Source organism: Orycteropus afer, unplaced genomic scaffold (assembly GCF_000298275.1).
Source record: "Orycteropus afer afer isolate SDZICR_OR568_19922 unplaced genomic scaffold, OryAfe1.0 scaffold00103, whole genome shotgun sequence".
In the NCBI taxonomy this organism is placed as follows: domain Eukaryota; kingdom Metazoa; phylum Chordata; class Mammalia; order Tubulidentata; family Orycteropodidae; genus Orycteropus; species Orycteropus afer.
The window spans coordinates 989,083-1,012,497 of record NW_006921690.1 but is presented as its reverse complement, the minus strand read 5'-3'; the positions used below and the strand labels follow the sequence as shown (position 1 = coordinate 1,012,497).

The 23,415-nt window shown below is 39.6% G+C and overlaps 1 protein-coding gene across 1 annotated transcript in view; it reads left to right on the top strand.

Annotated features, from left to right (window-relative positions):
- IFTAP (intraflagellar transport associated protein) overlaps positions 1 to 21,430 on the top strand; it is a 66,406-nt gene extending 44,976 nt beyond the window's left edge. The window contains exons 5-6 of the mRNA XM_042781313.1: positions 9,961 to 10,100; positions 21,284 to 21,430. Of these exons, the coding sequence (XP_042637247.1) occupies positions 9,961 to 10,100; positions 21,284 to 21,430 (287 nt within the window). The remainder of the gene's footprint in view (positions 1 to 9,960; positions 10,101 to 21,283) is intronic.
- The last annotated feature ends 1,985 nt before the right edge of the window (positions 21,431 to 23,415 follow it).

Genomic DNA, 23,415 nt, shown 5'->3' with positions numbered 1-23,415 from the left:
TAAATTTTGGTCAATGACATGAGACAAAGTATATGTGAACTGCTGTATGAAAAGTGAATTTACTCTGTAAATCTTCACCCAAATCCTAATAATAAAAAAAAAAAAGAAACGATGGTACTGAAGGAGTTAAGTCCAAGTTTCACAGAACATTGATGAAAGACAATGCTTCAGGAATTGAGATTTCTTGAGAAAAGGATGCAGTGCTGGAAGTGCTCACTTGTCTATGCCAAGAAATCTGGAAGACTGCTAGCTGGCCAACTGACCAGAAGAGATCCATATTTATGCCTATCCCAAAGCAAAGTGATCAAAGGAAAGCAGAAATGATCAAACAAGATCATTAATACCACATGCAAGTAAAATTATACTGAAGGTAATTTAAAAATGGTCACAGTAGTACATTGACAGGGAACTGCCAGAAATTCAAGCTGGATTCAGTAGAGGATATGGAATGAGGGATATCATTGCTGATGTCAAATGGATCTTGGCTAAAAGCAGAGAATACCAGAAAGATGTTTACCTGTGTTTTTCTGACTATGAGAAGGCATTAAACTATGTTGAACATAAGAAATCATGGATAACATTGCAAAGAACTAGCATTCCAGAACACTTAATTGTACTCATGAAGAACCTGTACGTGGACCAAGAGGCTGCTGTTTGACTAGAACAAGGGGATACTGCATGGTAAAGGCAGGAAAGGTATGCATCAGGGTTGTATCTTTTCACTGTACTTATTCAATCTGTACTCTGAGCACATAATCTTAAAAACTGGACTACATGAAGAAAAACATGGGTCGTTATGAGTTGGAAACGACTCGATGGCACCTAACAACAACATATGCATGTAAAAGATGAACAATGACTATGCAAGACCAAAGAAGAATCCTTTGAATTATGGTGTTGATGAATAATAATGAATATACCGTGGACTGCCAGAAGAATGAACAAATCTGTCCTGGAAGAAGGACAGCCAGAATGCTCCTTAGCAGCAAGAATGATGAGATTTTATCTCTCGTACTTTGGACATGTTATCAAGAAGGACCAGCTGCTGGAGAAGGACATGATGCTTGGTAAAGTAGAAAGTCCTTGAAAAAGAGGAAGACCCTCAATGAGACACATTGTGTCTCACATAGCAACTGTAACAATGGACTAAAACATTTCAGTCTGTGAGGATAGCACAGAACCAGGCAATTTTTTTTTACTTGGTGGCATCTAACAACACAACATGAATGACCAGGGGCTCCTATTCAACAAAGACTTAACAACTGTGACTGGCATCGAGAATATAATGAAGAGTGAAGAAGACCTGGTCCCTGTCCTCACGTAATTTAGTAGAAGAATCAGACAACCATATGATCACAATCTGATTGTTGTTCCTTTGAAGATAATATGCTTTCATTCTCATTTGGTTGCTTTTAAGATTTTCTCTTTGTCTTTGTTTTTAGTAATTATAGTATGAAGTACCTGGGTGTTGTTTTCTTAGTATTTATTTGGTTTGGGTTTTCATAGAGATTATTATAAGTGTTGGGAATTCTCAGCTGTTAACCTCTAACGTTTTCACCAATGTTTCATCATGCTCTTTTCAGTATTTCACATCTTTTGTTATTTTCTTTTTATTTCAGTGTGAATATTTTCTACTACTTAGAGTTTAGTTCACTAATAATCCTTTTTTGATCTTTACCTAATTTGCTGTTAAATGTATCTATTATTTTGGTTATTGTAGTCTTCAAAATATTCTGGATTTTTTAAAAATAGATTTCAGTTCTCTGTTGAAATTCTGTTTGTGTCATTTATTTCTTTTGAATGTTTAATTATTTGAAAGTTCTCGTCTCGTAAGATTAACACCTGAAATCTTCTGTTTGTCCATTTATATTATCTTTTCTTTTGGTCCTGTTTCATTATATGCCTGGTAATTTTTGTTCAAATGATGAACCTTGTGTTTGAAAATCGTAGAGGCTCTGGATGATATTATCTCCCTCCATAGAAGATTTTTTTTAATGTTTTGCAGGCAATTGTATTCAGTAGGAATAGATCACCTCAGTCCATTCAGAGGTTAAGCTGATTCAAGACTGTTTCTGGCTTTGTGAGGGTTGCTTTAGTTCTACTTCTTACTTGTTCCCAGAGTGTGGCCCTTTAAGGTAAACCATAGCCCTTCCTTCATGGAGGCCCTGATTTCTAATTTTTACCTTTATAATACTGTGAGTCTGTTTGTAGCTCTGCTTAGTTTCTCAGCCGCTTAGTTTCTCAGCCCCTAGCTTCTTTCATCATAGCTTCTCAGCCACTTCTTGTAAATCAGTCGGTGCCATGAGTTGAAAAGCGGCTTAGACTCAGGCTTATTTCTCAATGCTTCGCTTCTCCCTGGTATCTTTACCCCTCTAGTCCTTGGTTGCCTTGGTAGCTCTCTAATATTCTCAAATAGTTGGTTTTTGTAATCTGTCCAGATTTTCTTGGTGTTCTTGGTGGGAAGGTCGGGCTTATGTTAGAGTGGGGAATCCCTGCTACGGTGTGGCAACCCCTCAGGCACCTTGGTATCCTTTCAGAGATCTGCAGATCAAAGATTTTTATAATAAGAAAAGCCAAACCCATTGCCGTTGAGTTGAGTGCAACTCTAAGTCATTATTTGCCTTTTCACCGTGTTGGCATTTGCACTGATGTTGCAAAAACAATTATGTGTAAAGATACTGGCACTTCAGTATGAATCAAGGTAGTGGCATCAAACTGTACTTGTCATTGTAATCAGTCAAGATGGTGATATTTAGTTAAGATGAAAATAAGCTTTGGTGGTTTTAGAAACAACAATTATAAAGATCAGATTAAGTTTCTGAAGGTAGTTCAGTCTTAGAACACTTTACAAAGAACTTTGGAAATTCTGTTTCCCACCACCAGTGAATACAATCATCCCCCTCCACCCCTGGGAGAACATGAATCTATCAGTAACCTACCCATGATTATCAAATGCTTAAAAGATAACTTAATTTTCTTCATAACATATGGCTTACCAGACTGCTTTTATCCATATTAGTTTCAATATTTAATAAATTTCTGACACCTTCAGAGTTAAAGCCATACAGTTCTATTCTTGATTTTTCTCTGGTTCATTTATGTACAAAAGTCCTATCCCTGTAACAACATTTAGTTCTTCAGGGCAAGGACAGACAGTACTTATCATCCGCAATGTCATATTGTCAGGTAGATTCTTGATACTTGCTGTTCAGTTTAAAAGTTGAGATGTGGGAAATTAATTTCCTGTCTGCAAGTGTTTGTTGAGAATTTACTATGTATAAGGGGCTGAGTGAGTGCCAGTAGAGATAGGTGTTTGTGCATTTTGCTTTTACCGTGAAGAAACTAATGACAAGAATTTAAAATGTGGAGGATATCAAGTGTTATCTCTTAGAAGAATTGTTCCCATGGCAATAGAATTTTTATGAAAGTAACCATTTTTGTTAAAAATCCTACCTCTTTTGCAAATAGGTTAGGGAGGTGAAGCACTTCAGTGAAGGAATTGCAGTGGTGTCCTTCTTGCTGCCTGATGTCGTCAGTCAGAATGATGGTATTAAATAACCCTGAAAGTAGAATCAGTTTTGATTTCACATTTGAAGTGATGTTTGCACTGGAGCCAGTGGGTCTGGTTGTTAGGTGCCGTCGAGTTGGCTCTGACTCATAGCAATCCTACAACAGGACGAAACACTGCTGGGCCTGCACCGTCCTCACCGTCGGTGCTGTGCTTGAGCCCATCGTTGAAGCCACTGTGTCAACATGTCTTGTTGAAGGTCTTCCCCTTTCTCGCTGACCCTCGACTTTACCAAGCATGATATCCTTCTCCAGGGACAGGTTCCTTTTGATAGCATGACCAAAATACATGATACAAAGTCTGATCATTCTTGCTTTTAAGGATCATTTTGGCTATACTTCTTCCAAGACAGCTTTGTTTGTTCTTCTGGCAGTCCATCATATTTTCAATATTCTTTATCAATACCACAATCAAATGCATCAATTCTTCTTCAGTCTTCCTTATTCACTGTCCAGCTTTCACATGCACATGGGGCTTTTGAAAATACTATGGCTTGAGTCAGGCACACGTTGGTCTTCAAAGTGACATCTTTGCTTTTTAACATGATAACGATGTCTTTTTTAAAAAAATAAGTTTACAGAGCAAATTAATTTTCCATACAGCAGTTCATACACATTGTGTTTCATGACAGTAACTGCAGTTCTCCACAATGTAACAGCTCTCTTCCCACTTCCTCCCTGTGGTTACCTCTTCCCTCTGTGCTTTCTTCCTGTAGATTCCTGCCCCTCAACCAGTGTCCCTGTGCAAACACTGCCCTTCTGTTCTCCCACAATTGTCACTCTAAGGAGTGTATCTCCCTGATGTAAATGTTCACCCTATATGCCTCTGTTGTTTGGCTGGAAGCCATGGAGTGAGTTCAGTTGGATACCTGGGAAACTAGGGGCCATAGTCTCTATCAGACATGTAAACCTGGTCTTTTTTGTTGTTGTTATTGCAAGGTTTTGAGTTTTGTTCCACATTGTTCTCCCACTCTATCGATGATCTCTTGCATTGATCCCTTTCTGAGTGGTTGACAGTGGTAGCTGGGCACCTTCTAGTTTTTCTGGTCTCATGTTTTTCTGGTTACCTAGTGCTACTCTAACAGAAGATACCACAAATGGGATGGCTTGAACAAACAGGAGTTTATTCTCTTAGAGTTTGGAGGCTTTAAATCCAAGTTCAAAGTGCCAGGCTCTAGGGGCTGTGTGAAAGCCCCTCGACCTTGGGCTTCAGCTCTGCCTCCTGCTTCAGTCCCACTGAACTGGAGGCTTTTCTTCACTCAGCTTCTAGCTGCTAAGGCTGAGAAGCCCAAGGTTGACAAGGTAAAAGGCACAGTCCTGATGTTACCAAACCACATGACAGGCCATTAATTCAAGTCCATTGAAAGTCCCAAGGGTGGCAGAATGTGGCAGGTTGCTGAACAACAACATGGCTACATGCAGGGTTCAAGCATGCCATAAGCTAGAGACCATTCCCAAGGCTGCTACTTATATGGGAAGCAGACAACATCCCTAAAGCAGCTATGCAGCTGCTTGTGGTAGATCCCACCATGGAGCTGATTGCCAGTCTCATCATGGGGAATAACTACCACCAGCTGCCCAGCCAAGTTGACACACAACTTTAACCACCACACATGTCATACAGGCTGAGGTTCACATGGTCCACTAGTTCCTTGGACTAATTGTTTCCACACATCTTTGGTTTTCTTCATTCTTTTTTGCTCAGATGAGAAGAGACACATTGTTTCATCTAGATGGCACTTGCAAGCTTTTAAGACCCCTGTCGCTACTCACCAATATAGGATGTAGTACAGTGTTTTCGTGTAGTGTGTTATGCCCTCAGAAGGTTGGGCAATTTACTTCCGTGTGATACTGCCTCGACAACCCAAGGAGGGGTTGCTATGCGTCGGGGCTGACTCGACAGCACATAACAACAACAACAACATGTTATGCCAATTGAGCTTGATGTCCCTTGCAATCATGGTCCTGAGCCCACAGGTTCAACTATTTGCTCCCTTAGGTTGGTTGGCTGTAGCCAAGAAGTTATAACTTTGCCTCTTGTTAGCTCTATTATATATTTGGACATTCTCACAGCACATACAAATACATATGTAGAAATACCATCTGCCAACCTTACACGGTCATGGGTATATTCCCTTTTGCCTAGACATACCTGGCCATTTAGCCTGTCTACCCATCTATTTACCCATAGATTAATGTTTTCTATCACCGACAACATAGTATTGTATATATAAAAGGGCTTATCTTTGTTGTCTGTACCTCTTGTGTTCCTCTCTGTGTCTTCCTTTTCCTCAGTGCCACTGTGTTAGTCACTCGTTTTTGGTACATTGCCCTTCCCTTCACCCAGACAAATACTTGTCTTAAAGAGGTCTTTTGCAGCAGATTTGCCCAGTGCAGTCTGTCATCTGATTTCTTGACTGCTGCATCCACAAGTATTGATTGAGGATCCCTGACAACTTCAATCTTTTGTCAGTTTTTTGTGATGTTGCTTATTAGTCCAGCTGTGAGGAATTTTGTTTTCTTTATGTTGAGGAGTAATCTGTTACGAAAGCTTCAAGCTTTGATCTTCATCAGTAAGTGCTTCAAGTCCTCTTCACTTCATTTCAGCAAGCAAAGTTTTATCATCTGCATACCATCACTGGTTGTTAATGAGTCCTCCTCCAATCCTGATGCTGTATTCTTCTTCAGATATTCTAGCTTCTCAGATTATTTGCTCAGCATACAGATTGAATAAGTATGGTGAAAGATACAATCCTGACACACACCTTTCCTGATTTTAAATCCTATAGTATCCCCTTGTTCTGTTTAAACAATTGCCTCTTACTCTATATATAGGTTGCCCATGAAGGCAGTTGAGTGTTCTGGAATTCCTTTTCTTTGAAATGTTATCCATAATTTGTTATGATCCACACAGTCAAATGGCTTTGCATAGTCAATAAAACACAGTTATACATCTTTTTGGTATTCTTTGCTTTTTAGCCAAGAGACGTCTGACATCAGCAGTGATATTCCTTATTCCACATCCATTTCTGAATCTGCCTTAAATCTCTGACAGTTCCCTACTGATGTACTGCTACAACCATTTTAAAATTATCTTCAGCAGAATTTTACTTGCGTGTGACATTAATGATAATGTTCGATAATTTCTACATTCTATTGGATCACCTTTCTTTGGGATGGTCACAAATATGATTCTCCTTCAGTCAGTTCGCCAGGTAGCTGTCTTTCAAATTTGTTAGCATAAGTGAGTAAGCACCTCCAGTACTGGCATCTGTTTGTTGAAACATCTCAAAGGATGTTCCATCAGTACCTGGAGCCTTTTTTTTTTTTGCCAATTTCTTCAGTGCAGCTTGGACTTATTCCTTCAGTACTATAGATTCTTAATCATATGCTACCTCCTGAAGTGATTGAGCATCAGCCAGTTCTTTCTTTCTTTCTTTTTTTAAATTGTGATTTGGGTGAAAATTTACAGAGCAAATTCACTTTCTGTACAGCAGTTCACATACACTTTGTCTCATGACATTTATCACAATGCACTTCCTCCCAATAGTTACCTCTTTCCTGTGTCCATCCCTCTATGCACTCCTGCCCCCTGAGCTGTCTCCTCCAATCAGAGAAAAGAAGATCATAAACAGCCCTTCTTTCTCCCATGATTGTTCTCTCCTAGGAGTGTATCTATCTCAGGTAAATGTTCAACTCATATGCATGTCTCTTGCTTGGCTGGAAGCCACAGGGGTGGGTTCAATTCCAGACCTGATGGGCAGCTAGGGGCCATAGTCTCAGTGGTTCCAGCAGGCTCTAATGGACCAGCAAACCTGGTCCCCCCCTCTTTTTTTCCCAAATGATTTTGAGTGTTTGTTTCACATTGTTATTCCTCTCTATCCAGGATCTCCTACATAGATCCCCCTCCAAGTGGTTGACAATAGTAGCCAGGCAACCATCTAGTTCTTCTGGTCTCACAGTCGTTTAGGCTGCAGATCGGATGGTGTACCAGTTGCTAGTACTAATTGTTTCCATGAATCTTTGGTTTTCTTCATTCTTCTTTGCTCTGGATGAGGAGAGACCCATCGTTGCATCTAGATGGCTGCTTGCAAGCTTTTAAGATCCCAGTTGCTATTCACCAAGGTAGAAGGTGGAACAATGTTTTGTGCAGTGTGCTACACCAACTGAGCTTGATGTCCCCTGTGACTATGGTCCCGAGCCCACAGGTTCAACTACTTGGTCTCTCTGGGTAGCCAGCCTGTTCTTTCTGATATAGTAACTCTGTGTATTCCTTCCATCTTCTTCTGATGCTTCTTGCATTGTTATATATTTTGCCCATAGAATCCTTTCCTATAGCAACTTGAGGCTTGAATTTTTTCTTGAGTTCTTTAAGCTTGAGAAATGCTGAGAATGTTCCTCCCTTTTGTTTTTCTAATTCCAGGCCTTTTCATATTTCATTATCATACTTTCCTGTGTCTTCTTAAGCCGAGGTAATGGGTCTGGTAAATACTGGTTCTTTCCTTGAGGGGCCTGAACCTCGGCCAGTCCTAGGCAGTTACACTGGGAATTCAGTAAGGGAGTTTGACCTTAAACTCATAAATAGGTATATTAGACAGCCAGCCTTTCCACCAGCCTATTGGATTAAAAATTATTACTTCTCTGAGTATAAAATGTTGGCGAGGCCACTGAATGCTAAACCTTGCTAATGTGCTGTATAGAAAGGACATTTCTTCGCCCTGAGTTTGGATGTATAATCTGATAGATTTAAATAAAAGATGTGATGAAACTGCTCATCTAAAAGTAGAAATTCATAATGTGACATTGTGGGCTAAGAGCATGGGGCTCTGCAGACACACTGCTTGGCTCTGCCACTTTCCAGTTGTGGGATCTTGAGTAAGGTGTTCTTTGTGCTTAGAGCTCATTACCTGCAAAAAAGGGAATAATAAAGCTGTTGGGAGGATTAGCTGAGTTGATGCATACGAAATGCCAGATATATAAGTACTTGCTATCATTATTTTTATTTCTGCTAATTGATTAGATTATATGCTAAGATGTCAATAACTATTAGTGGTAGAACTAACTTTTTCACCATCAAACCCATCTAGATTCTTGGTTTCTAGGCTGTCTATGTTCTTTGTTGTTAGAGTCTAAGAATTCTGTGATTATGGTTTTGTTTCTTTCTTTTCTTTTTGGGGGAGGTGGTATCTGCAGTGCTGAGAAAGATGCATTTCAAATAAATTTCAGTCTTGGAATATCAATACCTGATCGGTTACTTCGTTATATTGCTGCTATTGGCAACAGCCAAAGCATGCCTGTTGCTAATTAATCACTTCCACTGAGAATTTAATTAGTGGCTTAATTAGGGTGATCATTGAGTAGCAGGCAGCAGTATCCTGAGCCAGCTGCAAGTTATTGGCTAGCTCTGGCAAGCCCTGCTGGTCCTGTGAAAACTTAGACTAAGTAGAAAAGCTATTACTGTTATTTATTTGGCCCTCCTTAAAGAAAGTTCTGGAAGATCATCAGTTGTCTGTGATGCATCTTTATCTATCACACATGCAAAACGAAGGAAACATACTCACTTACAATGGATTGATCAGAAGATTGAGCTTGGTTATTGAGTTCTTGTGATTGTGCTCCACAAGCTGGGGACATGTTGTTTGCAAATGTTGACAATTAGACCATGCATTCTGATCGTGACAGATTTTATTTCTCTGTTGAAAGTTACTTTCCTTCTGGCATCATTGTTTTTTAATATATATTTTTTGAAATATTGCCATATTGTTACAGGATGAAGTCAGTACTCTATTTTCTTTCTCTTTACCACTCAGGAAAATATGGAAAAATGAAGCAAAAGTAGTATCTTCTTGCCTTATTTTCCTATAGAAGTAGAAATTGGGTTGGGGGGTGAAAGGCATGATGAATTTACTCCAAAAACAATATTTCTGCCAGACCTTTTGGTTAGAATGCCACTTTGCAATAGGTAGTTAAAAATATATACACCCAAGTCTTCTATTTTAGAGAAAAGAGAACTACTTGAGTCAAGTTCTCAAGTGAGGACAAAAGTCCCTCCAAAACCCAAGTCCGTTGCTGCCTAGTTGATCCTGACTCATGGCCATCTTGTGTGTGTCGGAGTAAAACTGCTCCGTAGAGTTTTCATGGCTGTGACGTTTGGAAGCAGATAGTGAAGGCCCTTCTTCCAAGGTACCTCTGGTTGGCTTTGAACCACCAACTTTTTGGTTAGTAGCTGAGTGTTTTAACTATTTGCTCCACCCAGACGAGCACTATGAAATAGATCTGTACTTCTTCTAGGCATATTTACTTCCTTCTTTTGACTATTATAGTTCTTTTAGATGATTTAAGTAAATTGTGAGTTTGGTGAAAGGATCAAGTGAAATATTTTGTATCCAACAGATTTGCTGCTGCTTCCAGGAGAAGTGGAACAGGACATCATCACCAGTACTCCTTCTTACATTCCTTCGGTGGACCAGCTTCTTACCCCTGAAGTAAATCCAAGGCCCACTGCAAATGGAGCTGGCAAACCAGTAGAAGAGGTACTATACAGGGGATTCAATTAGACTTGAAATCGTGTGGATGTGTAACTTGTCTTTTCAGAGACATGCTACTAGGCCCATGTTTTTTTTTTTTTTTTTTTCCTCTCTCTCCAATATAGGATTTATTTCAGCCTACAAGGTTGTCAGCACTATGTTCAGGGATATTTCAAATACAGCAACTAGAAGAATGTAGCTCCTTCCTGCTTAGAGAGCTGAAATATTTTCAGTTGCTTTAAGACTTTCCATTGCTTTTCCTTTACTTAAATGATTCTGCTAAAATTTACAGTGAGTACAAAGCCATGGAGGAAGAAATTTTAACTCTTAAGCAACAAACACGTGAGTAGTGGTTAGGAATTCAGTGTTCAAACACGAAAATTCATTCTCTTTTCTAGATGTAGAAAAGTAAACAGAAATTGTTCTTAAGTCCTTTCCCATTTTCGTGACTGTGGCTGATTAAACTTTTTAAAATTATAAACACCATTTGTTGCAGGTAAAATTATACATTGTTGTTCCCATAATGTGCTTAGTTATATTTTCTTCCTATCTTTTTCATTTGGTAAAGCTTTTTTTTTTTTTTTTTTTTAATTAGGATTTGGGTGAAGATTTACAGAGTAAATTCACTTTTCATACAGCAGTTCACATATACTTTGTCTCATGTCATTGACCAAAATTTACAATGCAGCAGCTCCCCTCCCACTTCCTCCCCATAGTTACCTCCTCCCAGTGTCCATCCCTTCATACTCTTCTGCACCCTGAGAGGCCCATTGTCTGCCAACCCTGTATATGATCTTGGATACACTCTCCATTTAGACATACATAAGGCCCATGTGTTTTTTGTATTTGTCTCAGATTTGGAAGAAGTTAGAATTCAAGTTACTTAATTGGTCCCTCTCACTGCCATCCATCTCTAGCATATATATTTCTTTTTAGACACAGAGCAATTATGCTTTTATGTGGAAACTGTTTTTGTTTTATGAGGTATGTCATGCAGCATAGCAGTGCTATTTGGGGACAAAGCAATAGAAAGGACAGACAGTTTTCTTACCTCTTTTAGTCTGAGCTGGCCCTTTTTCTTTGTATTATTGTTTCTAAGGCCCTATAAACCTTCTGTATTAGTTAAGGCCAAGCAAGTCTATAGCAGAGAATCCCAATAGTAATTCAATGGCTGAAAGGTGATAGAAGTTTATTTCTCTTGTGTAACAGTCTGAGGACAGCATCTGAAGTAAGCAGGTGGCTCCATTCTCTGGAGTCACTGGGGCCTTTAGTTCCTTCTCCCTGGACATCCACTATTCCTTAGGGCATTGTCCTTATCTGATGTTCCAAGCTAGACGACTACCACACTTGGGGGGAAGGGGGTTGAGAGCATGGGGGCAACATACTCCCCCAAGACTGAGGACTCAGACTCCTTCATTTCTGCTCATGTTTCATTGGCAACCACTTAGCACTTAGTTCCGTGTTCATGTCCAGCCCCAAGGGAGCCTGGTGTATGTCATCCAGCTGTGTGATTCAGAAGCAGGGGAGGGTGGAATCCACCTTTACTCTCTCAGATGCTCCACTTGAAAATCATCTTTGCCATCATGTTGCAGCTCTTCTATGTGTACTGACCAGGTGTGCACCAGCAGCTGCTGCTGGTGGTGTTAGAAAGGGACCTTTCTAATAAAAAAGTCTTACTCTAACTTAGAGAGAAATCAGGCACAAGAAGTTGTTAAAGGCTGTTTATTATGCTTCCTAATAAAACCTCTAGTGTGTTTCTTGGTTACTTAATCACTCAGGTGCTGTCTTGTCACTTCAAGATATTCTGTTATGGGCTCAATCATTCAATAAGAAATAATCCACACATTTGACTTTTAAATTGCGCTTTTTTCATAGAACTTTTGTCCCCTGACATCACAAAGGTACATCTGGGATGCTTGCAGACTTATATTAAAGCCCCACATTGGTTACCAGGTAAACTGATAGGGACAGCCACTTTTTATTGTGCTTTTTGGATTACGAATTGATTTCTCTGAAGAGTAAGAAGCTAAAATTGCGTTATTTCTGCAGAAATCAGCTTCTTTTAAAGCCTTTTTCTTGTTTTTATTTGCGATTATACAAGTTACAGGAACTGTGGTGGCACAGTGTTTAAAGCATTCAGCGACTAACCAAAAAACTGGTGATTCAAATCCACTAGCTGCTTTGCACAAGAAAGATGAGGCAGTCTGCTTCTATAAAGACTTACAGCCTTGGAAACCCTACATGGCAGTTCTCCTTTGCTCTGTGGGATCACTAAGAGTCAGAGTAGACTCAGTGGCAATGGGTTTGGTTTGGTTATACAAGTCACTGGATCAATAAGTGGTCATGACCCCTAGGACCATTGCTGTGAGGTGCCGTTGAGTCAGCTCTGACTCATAGCAACTCTGTACAAGAGAACGAAGCACTGCCTGGTCCTGCGCCATCCTCACAAGTGTTGTGGTATTTGAGTCCACTGTTGTAGCCACTGTGTCATCTCATTGAGGATCTGCCTATTTTGTGCTGACCCTCTACTTTACCGAGCATGATGTCCTTCTTCAGGGACTGGTCCCGCCTGATAACATGTCCCAAGTATGAGAGAGCGGAAGTCTTACGATCCTCACTTGTAAGAAGCATTCTGGCTGTACTTCTTCCAAGACAGATTTGTTCTTCTGCTAGTCCGTAGTATATTCGAAATTCTTCACCAACACCAAATTCAAAGTCATCAATTCTTCTCCAGTCTTCCTTATGCACTGCCCATCTTTCACATGCATTTGAAATGATTGAAAATACTGTGGTTTAGGTCCTCAAAGTGACATCTGTGCTTTTTAACATTTTAAACAGGTCTTTTGCAAGCAGATTTTCCCAATGCAGTTTGTCTATATAATGGTCCAGTAGGACCATTAATAGAAATTGTTATAATAAAATGGTTTTAGTTGATGGGTTAAAAAAAGCTGAATGATTTCTAGAGTCTTCCAAATAGGAAGGAAAATGCAAGTTAAATCCTTGTATGTATGATTGTATCTTTAAAAGGAATATAAATTCCTTACTAAAAAAATGCAAACATTTTTTTGATGTTGAAATCAAAATGATATGAAAGATGTTTGAGTTGGTAAATCCATGAGCCATAGATTAATAAATATTGCTGTTTTTGAGATCCCTTACAAATGGTTGGGAGTGTTTATTTTCCACCACTGTTTGTTAGAGAAACTTTTCAGAACTGTTTTGAATCACAATGTTGTGCCAATTCTGCCTTGGTTTAATACCATTAATCTTATTTTAAAGCACCCAATTCCAGTAAAAGAACATAATCATCCATTTCCAGCAAATGTGTCCTGTAAGAGCCTACCAAAAGGCTATTTTGGGGCTAGAGATGGTAGTTGCTTTTTGACTTTAGTCGCAGAAGATGAAAATGTATCCTGGATGTCCTGGCTTCCTCTTAATTGCCCATTGAGAATGCATCAGCCTTCTGATAGGAACTGGACCAATCTAATTCTTGTTTTCTAATTTGATCATTGGTCTTATATATGTGCATTTTCCCTTTTGAGTCAAACATTTTTCAAGAACTTTCCACTTTTCTCTTTGTGAATAACTTCTTGCCATGGTTACTCTATTTTGGTGAATTTTTGGAAATTTTTAACAGGTTCATAGCAAAAAGTTCACAATTAGGAAAATTAGAAAATTGCATTTTATTCTTTCCAAAACCATACAGAAGAGGAAATATAAGAAACCTTTGGAGTATTTTAGTAGGAGGAGCTTTGGTAGCATAGTGCCTAAGGCACTTGACTGCTAACCAGAAAGCTGGCGGTTCAAATCCACCAGCCACTCCTTGGAAAGAAGATGGGGCAATCTACTTCTGTAGTGATACTGCCTCGGAAACCCAAAGAGGGGTCACTATGAGTCAGGTCTGACTTGACGTAACAACAACAACATTTTAATAGGAGATCTCCTATTCCATTCATAACAGACTCTAAACATTTTCCCTATAAAGACAGTGTGTATTTACTACATCACTTTGTAAGATAGTCTGCATCTAAAAGCTGCTGTTATTGATTTGAGAGTTAAGCGCTGTTTTCTTTAATTTGCCAGCATGGCACTGTGAACAAAAATGAGTCCTCATCTAACAGTGTCTTTACTGGAATAAGTCACCTGAGCAATTTTAAGGAAACCAGAAGTTTTCTAATAGCATACAAATTCTATTCCCTGAGAGGCTACAAAAAGATTTCGTTAGATTTGAAATTAGACACCTGAAATCCACATATTTCTCTCAGCTCCTTAGGCAAAAGAACAAGTTAATAACTTAATTCACAGTTGCTTTTTGTTTTGTGGCAGGGAATTTGGTGTTCCATTGAACAAATTCTTCTTTTTGAGAAAAATCAGAATTTTAGTTTGTAATCTAAAAATCTCACAGTCGTGAGTCTTAGCACCAACCCTAAGATGAACCTGACTTGAAAGAAGAGAATTCCTAACACATGCCATGAAAGTCAGTGGTGGAAGTACTGACAGAGAGGTGCAACCTGACTGTATTTTTCTATAACAAAAGGTTGTATAACATCAGTATATTCTTTTATGGAGAAAAAGCCTTACTCAGTTTTCAATCTCATTTTATTTATTATACTTCTCTTTTCCAGTTGGACAGGATGAAAATATTTTGTCTTAATCACTTCCTATTTGAGGACATAAGCAGTTTCACTTTCTCTTCTCCTATCTTAGGGAAGATCCCGTGCTGTGTCCTGAGTTCCACTTTACCTGTTGTTTCACTTTGAGTGACCTCTGTGCCCCTTGCCTTGGAAGACTTTAAATTCATTCATGTGTGTCTTCATGAGCTTTTATTTATTAAAATGTAAAACTGTCAGAATTAATGCCAAGTACAGTACTAGGCATATAGTAGATGTGCAATAAATATTTATTGAATGGACAAATAAATTAAACCTACCACTACTTAGATGATGTGTAGCATTGGGAAAGTCAACTGCGAAGGAATTGTATCAAGTGCTGAGGAGCAAGGATATCTCCTTGAGGACTAAGGTGCGCCTGATGCAAGCCATGATATTTCCAATCGCCTCGTATGCATGTGAGAGCTGGACAATGAATAAGGAAGACCGAAGAAGAGTTGATGCTTTTGAGTTGTGGTGCTGGCAAAGAATGCTGAAAGTACTGTGGACTGCTAAAAGAACTAACAGATCTGTCCTGGAGGAAGTGCAGCCAGAATGCTCCTTGGAAGCAAGAATGGCCAGACTTTGTCTCACCTATTTTGGTCATGTTGTAAGAAGGGACCATTCCCTGGAGAAGGATGTCATGCTTGGTAGGGTGGAGGGTCGACGAAAGAGGGGGAGGCCTTCAACGAGATGGATTGACATGGTGGCTGCGATGATGGGCTCGAGTATAGCAGGGATTGTGGGGCTGGCGCGGGATCGGGTAGTGTTTCGTTCTGCTGTGCATGGGGTTGCTATGAGTCGGAAACGACTCGACGGCACTTGACAACAACAACCACTTACTGAGAATGAGTTTCTAATAAACTAATTTTGTTAAGAGGTCATTTTCTCTCTTCCTCTCTTCTGGTTCATCCCTCTCAACTTGTAAACATGTTCAAGTCTCTCCCATCTGTAATAAAAAGAAAAAATTAAACAGAAGAAAAGCCCACCTTCACTTCACCTTGGACCCCTCTTTGGCTACTATCTATTTTCTCCTCTCTTTTCATCCAGACTTTATAAAGCCCAAGGCTCTGTTCTACTGGTTGACTCTGCTTCCTTCCCCCTCACGCCGCATTCAGTAGACAGAAAATGTCCTTGGCTCCCATCACCTGACTATTGTATTTCAAATAAGGGTACCAGTGACTTTGTGCTTGCTAACTCCAGTGGACACTTTCCAGTCTTTATTCGGTGGCTCTCTTGGCTGTGTTTGATGCCACTGATCACTGCTTCGTCCCTGACAGCAGCTTTCGTTTCACTCTTTTCCTCTAGCTCTTTATGTGCTTCTCTCATTGCTCTTTCCCTGCTTCCTTTGGGTTTTTTCCTCCGTCCACCTTATTGGTGTTTCTCGGGGTTCCATGCTTAGCCCATGGTTCTTCCCACCCTACACACTTGACTCCTTTGTCACCTTTAAATTATCACCTTTTACACTTATGCCACCAAATCTGTATCTCCAGCTTCAGATCCTTTTTGAGCCTCAGATTTGTGTATTCATTTGCCTGTTGGAGATCTCCACCTGCAGTCCTTCAGGTGCCTTAAACTGAGCATGTTAAACTTGAGCTTGTCTTTCCCTGTTTCTGTTCCTGAATCATCTCTTTTCTTCCCTTTCCATTTCTAATCAGTCGTGGAGGCTGCCAACTTTACCCTCTAAATATTTTTCAAATTTCTGATCTGGTCTCATCATTTCTTATCTGGAAGGCTTCAGGAGGCTCCTACTTGTTCTCCTAACTCCAGTCTCATCCCCTTCAAGTCTCCTTTCTCGTTAATCACCCAGGTGACCTATCCAGATGTAATCTCCAAGAGGGCAAGGCTTGGCTGCTGACCGAAAGGTTGGAGGCTCCTGTCCACCCAGAGGCACCTCAGAAGAAAGGCCTGGTAAAGAACATCTGTGAAATCAGCTGTTGAAGACCTCATGAGATACAGTTCTAACGTGATGCCCATAGGGTCACTATGAGTTGGAATTGACTCAGCAACTGGTAATGTCTCCGTCACCTAGGAAGGTACCTGTAGGTACTCAGTAAAGATTTGAATGAATGAAGCAATTGATATAAAATGCATGGATGACCAAATCTCTATGTTGCTTTCAAAAAATCCTTCAGTGGCCTTTCCTCATTTCCAGGATAAATGGCATACAAGGCCCATCTTGATCTGGTACCATCTTTATCTTTTGCCACTCTCCACCTTATTACACTTTATGGTCTGTCAGCCCTAAGGTACATGTGAAATTCTGTGTCTTATTTCTTTGGCCTGCTCATATAAACTGCCCCTGTCTGAAAAGCAAGTATCTAGTATCTAATACATAATAAACAATAATGTTTGTTGACTGGATAAATTAAGGGGAGGGAGGTGGGAATATGGGTTATTTGTGTTGTATGGAGGGAGTGTGGAGGCATGGTATGCTATTGTTGGAATTTGTCTAGTTTGAAACTGTATTGTAACCTCATTGGGAGGTGGGTAAAGCAAAAGTTACTACATTCAGTGAGTTAGGCTAGTAAAGTTTAGACAGGTTTCAGAGACAACAGGATGGGGTTCAAAGTCCTTCCACAGTGGGCACACATGAAGCTTGGTAGGCATGTGGGTTCCAAACCAGTTACAACCCCATGATTGTCAGAGTACAATTGCTCTCCATAGGGTTTCAACAGCTGATTTTTTAGAAGTAGATTGACCTTTCTTGCAAGGTGACCCAGGTGGTCTTGAACCTCCAGCCTTTTTGGTTGTTATTGTTAGGTGCTGTTGACATGATTCCAACTCAGAGTGACCCTGTGTACAATAGAATGACACATTGCCCTGTCCTGTGCTGTTACCACAATTCTTCCGATGCTTGAGCCCATTGGTGTTGCCATTGCATCAGTCTATCTCATTGAGAGTCTTCTCCTTTATTTCTGACCCTCCACCTTACCAAACATCATGTTCTTCTCCAGGGACTGGTCCCTTCTGACAACATGACCAAAGTAGGTGAGACAAAGTCTGGCCATTATTGCTTCCAAGGAGCATTCCAGTTACACTTCTTCCAGGACAGATTTGTTTGTTCTTCTGGCAGTCCATGGTATCCTTAGTATTCTTCACCAACACCACAATTAAAAGCCATCAACTCTTCTTTGGTCTTCCTTATTCATTGTCTGACTTTCATATGCATATGAGGTGATTGACACTACCATGGCTTGGGTTAGGTGTACCTTAGTCTTCAAAGTGACACTCTTGCTCTTCAACACTTTAAAGAGATATTTTGCAGTAGATTTGCCCAGTGAAATACAGTGTCTGATTCCTTGACTTCTTCTTCCATTGGTGTTGATTGTGGATCCAAGTAAAATGAAATCCCTGACTTTACTTTTTTTTCCATTTACTGTGATGTTGCTTATTGGTCCAGCTGTGAAGATTTTTGTTTTCTTTATATTGAGGTGTAATTCATACTGAAGACTGTAGTCTTTGATTTTCATCAGTTAAGTGCTTCAAGTCATCTTCACTTTCAGCAAGCAAGGTTGTGTATCTGCATATTACAGGTTGTTAATGCGTCTTCCTGGAATCCTCATGCCGCGTTCTTCTTCATATAGTCCAGCTTCTTGGATTATTGGCTCAGCATACGTATTGACTAAGTATGGTGAAAGTACACAACCCTTCCTGATTTCAAACCATGTGGTCAGTATTCCCTTGTTCTGTTTGAACAACAGCCTCTTGGTCTATGTACACGTTCCTTATGAGCATAATTAAGTGCTCTGGAATTCCCATTCTTTGCAATGTGATCCATAATTTGTTATGATCCACACAGTAGAATGCCTTTGCGTAGTCGATAACACAAGTAAACATTTTTCGGATATTTTTCATTTTTAGCTAAGATCTATCTGACACCTACAATGATATCCATCATACCACATCCTTTTCTGAATCCAGGTTGCATTCCTGGAAGTTCTCTGCTAGTATACTGCTGCAACCATTTTTGAATTATCTTCAGCAAAATTTTACTTATGTGTGATATTAATAATATTGTTCAATAATTTCCACATTCTATTGGATCACCTTTCTTTGGAATGGGCACGAATACTTATCCAGTCGATTGGCCAAGTAACTGCCTTGGCATGAATGAGTAAGTGCCTCCAGAGCTATATCCGTTTGTTGAAAAATCTCAGTGAGTATTCCATTAGTTCTGAGAGCCTTGTTTTATACCAATTCCTTTAGTGTAGCTTGGACTTCTTCCTTCAATACCATTGATTCTTGATAATATGCTACTTCCTGAAATCTTTTTTGTTACGCAGGCATAAAAGGGCAGCAAGAGTCTCTTCAGTCCGAAAGCAGTGGGCTCCTTCTCATACCCTGCCAACATCAGCTAGAATTGGCTCAGGCTTGGTTGTGGCCAAGTCTGCTGGCCTGAGCACTTACTGCTGAGCAGGGCTGGAGGTGCTGGGTAGAGTTGGAGATGTCAGGGATGCTTATATTCAAGAGATGAACATGTTGTATCATGATTTTTTTCCCCCTTTATTCCCATCTTAATAATACTGCTGTCACTTTGGTTATGATGATGAAGAATGTCATTTCACAAAGTGACCAAAATGATTTGCTTCCCATGTACAGATGCTCTTTTCAAAATAGGCATGGTATTACATGTAGCCTTGAGTACCTGTCTTATGGTAGGCTGGGAGACTTGCTCAGCTTATTCATAAAGAGGTCTTTTTTTCCCCCAAAGAGCTTTGACTTTGCTTAGTGAAAATTTCAAAGTTGATTTCTTCTGGTGTTTTTGTTGAAAAAGTGAAACTTTTTCTGAAGCAGATTGCCCTGGATTCAATGTTGCTTCTCTCTGTGACTGATTTTGTAGCCATGGGCAAACTACTTAACCTTTCAAAGCTTTATAAAAGGGTTTTATAAACCCCACTGCCTGCAAGCTGGGTTATTTGAAGATTAGTGCTAATGCCCTCATGGTTCCTAGTCCTGTGTCTGGCCTGGTTTCACTAAGAGAGGATGCTAGATGGCTGGATGTTAAGCACTGCACACTTACTTAACTACAAGACACAACTTGAGGAACAGTTAGTGTATTAATCTGGGTTCTTTAGAGGAGTAAAACAGATAGATAGATGGATAGCTATCTATCTATCAAGATACTTACTTCAAGGAAATAGCTCACGCAGTTGTGGGTCTAGCAAGTCCCAATTTGTAGGTCGAGTGACAAGCCAGAGACCTCTGCTGGGTCACAGGATTGCAGAAGCCGGTGAGTCTAAACTCTGCTCACTGCAGACTTCTGCAGGCTGGCGTCCCAGGAACCAGAGGTGAGGGAACAAGAAGAGCGTGCGGGTCAAGAAACTGAGCTTTGCCAGAACATCCGTTTATAGGCCACCTCACCCGAGGAAACTCCCCTTTCAACTTCCTGGCCAATCATATCTGATAGCATCACGGAATGTGATTACATCATATTCTATTATGGAAGAACAGCCAGTCCATATCTGCCAAACCACTGAGACTCATAGCCTAGCCAAGTTGACATATAACATTAACCATCACCAATAGGGAAATCCACTTTTTGTGATTTCTTTTTCACCTTAGTACTAGCACATCATTTCTGAGCCATATGCTTCATTTACATGAACCTTGCAAAAGCCACTCAATGAGATCATTTTCCATGCAAGAATATTTAAAGCTGATTATAGCTGCAGGGCATTTTTTTTCGTTCTTGCATAAACCATAGTTTTCAATGGCACCGTACATATTCTGGAGACTCACACAGGGGCTGGATGATTTCATTCTATCACATAGCATTTGCTTTTGGAGAGGCTTTGTAGGGGGTGATACAATGAGATTTAAGATTTTTAAATTTTTGTTAGAAAATGTGCTTTTTGCCAGCCTTCTTTTAGGAAGTCTTTAAAAATCATGACTTATGAATAAATAAATACAACAGTATTGCATCTTTTGCAGCTGTTCTGACTTGTAGGTATGCTGTAACAGTTAACTCTTGGTAGGAAAATAAAGAACAGATCCTGGGCTTTCTAATTTAAGGTGATGCTATGTGTTTTAATTTTTACTTTTATGGCCTAGGATTTACAGGTGTTATCTGAAGAAGTATATTAAGTATAGAGTATTTTTATCTTGGAAAATTATGTTTCATTCTTAGAAGTATATATATAGTCAGAGTATATTTAAAGTTGATGAAATTCTCAAAGTATATTTTCTTATGTTTTGCTGTAACTCTAGTTTTTCCATTGGCCTCCAGCCCTAATGCTACAAGTGGTAAAAATGTGATGAATGTGTGCAGGGGAGACTTTCTGATTCCTGCCTTGGGCAAAATTAGTTAATGATATTCATTCAGATGCAGCAGGGTACAAATGGGGCATATTAAGGGGCTTAAATTAGGTCAAATTGAATAATTGAATTTATTCTTTTACTTAAAAACAGATTAATCAGCTGAGAGTGCTAAAGTCTAAAAAAAAGCTTAATTAATTATTAACCGGGAGGTAATGTTTTCAACTTTGTCTTCACTGAAATGATTGCATGTGTGTTTTCTTCCTTTCTTACCTCTTACAGCTACTCGGAGATGAGGTTCAGCCCTTCTCACTTGATGAAGAATTTGATTATGACAGTGTGATGTTAACACCCAAGTTCACTTCTGCAGAACTGGACAACATCAAACAGCTATCCAAGCAAAAGAAAGAGAATCCTATCACAGACTAAGAGGAACCCTCTGACTGATTCACTAAGGCATCCTTTATTTATTTTTATGTGGTTCTTATTCAAGCAGAATCAGAATAAAAAATGAACCTCTAATCTCCTTTGTGTCATTTCGTTTGTGTACATCCATTGATCAGAGTGATTTGTTGTTAAGGACATAGAATGACTGGTAGGACTGACCAGGTCTCAGCTTTCACAGCCATCTCCTGTGCCACGTGTTGCTGTGTCCCATGGCTGGTTGGGAATGATGGAGGCGGGCAGTGGACAGGAAGCATCGTCTACTGAAGGGTCTGGTTTGATGAGAGCACTGCTTTAGGTGCTGTGAGTATTACAACAGAGGTTAGAGACACGATCCCACCTTCTTGAGGGTGAAGAACAATTGCATATGTAAGTCACACTGTAGCGCATAGAGAGGAAGCACTTCCATGGGGAGGCCACTGGCTGCACCTGTCCAGAGGCAGTGGGGCCTGTGAATTGAATGCTGAGAGATTGGGCTTCTGGGATTGATGGGGCAAGGTGTCACTAAAAAGAAGCCATCTGACAACTGATTATATATCATTTATTAAATTCTTACACTTTTTTATTACCATTAAGCCAGATGTGATGATAGCTACAAAGCATAGGGAATGGTCTCTCTCCCCAGAAGCTTCAAATACAATTTGAGAAGTCAAGATAGAAAAAATAACTACAGAATGCAAATGCATATTAGGAAGTACCAATTGTGTAGAGCAACAACGAATGCATTAAGAGAAGGAGAAAAGAGGAATACAGGTACAGACAAGGGGGGGAATAGCAGGTAGGAAGTGGTTTTATTTCTGGAGGAGTCAGTAACAAATCAGACGTTCTTAGTATTAGTTGACTTTTGTATAGACCTGTGCCTGTGTGTGTATGTGCTTATGTATATGTATTCATAAAAATTGCCGTTTATATTATGTACAAAAAAATGCCTTTGCTTTTGTGTTGAGGTAGAATCAAGTGATTTCTACATCTGTTTTTCTTTACTCATTTAACGTACTTTCATAAAATACCACTTAAGTGCCAAGCTCATGCTAATTCATGGAGGAGGCTACAAGTAAATTAGACATGAGCTTATTTATTGGTGAGGACACTGGAGCTGCGCTGTCCAGTGTAATAGCTACTTGCTGCATGAAGCTGGTGAGCACTTGAAATGTGGCTGATGTGACAGGAACTGGTTTCTAAATGTTAATTCATTGTAATTTAATGAATGTTGATTCAGTTATTGGAAAACTTGTAATTACATCTGGAACAACTTGGCTATGTGAATTATAACTATGAATTTGATGAAATCTAAGTCCCGATCAGTTATTTTTGAGCACTTGATGTCTGAATTAAACTGTGCTGTAATTGTAAAGTACACATTAGACTTCAAAGAATTAATATGAAAAAATGTAAAGTATCTTTTTTTTTTTTATATTGATTACAGGTTGAAATGAGAATATTTTGGATATATCAGGTTAAATAAAATACTAAAATTTACCAATTTTTCTTTTTATTGAGAGTCCTACAAAATTAAAGATTATACATGTGACTTGCATATTTTAATTTGACAACACAGCAGTGGACAATAATCCATGTCGTGAGAGGAGTGTGGACCAAGGCTACTGAGGCAAAACAAGTTGGGGTTAATTGAATTATGCTTTGGAGAGCTAGAGGATCTTCACAGAGGAGGTGACATTTGTGTTGGGTCATGAAGAATCAGGCGTTCTTAAGGCTGAGAACTGGGAAGGACAGTCCAGTTGGAGGGAATAGCATGGAGAAAGGCACAAAGGTATGTGACAAACTGTGGCTTGTTTGAAGAAAAAACTTAATTTCTGTGGCTAGTGTACAGGTTACATGGGGTGGCTGTAGGAGAGGAAATTGGAATTGTAGGTTGGGGCCAGGTTCTGCAGGCCTTGTGTGAAATAGACTCCATTCTCTGGTCAACCTATTTAAGGTTTTTAACCAGATAAGTAAGATTAGAAATATAT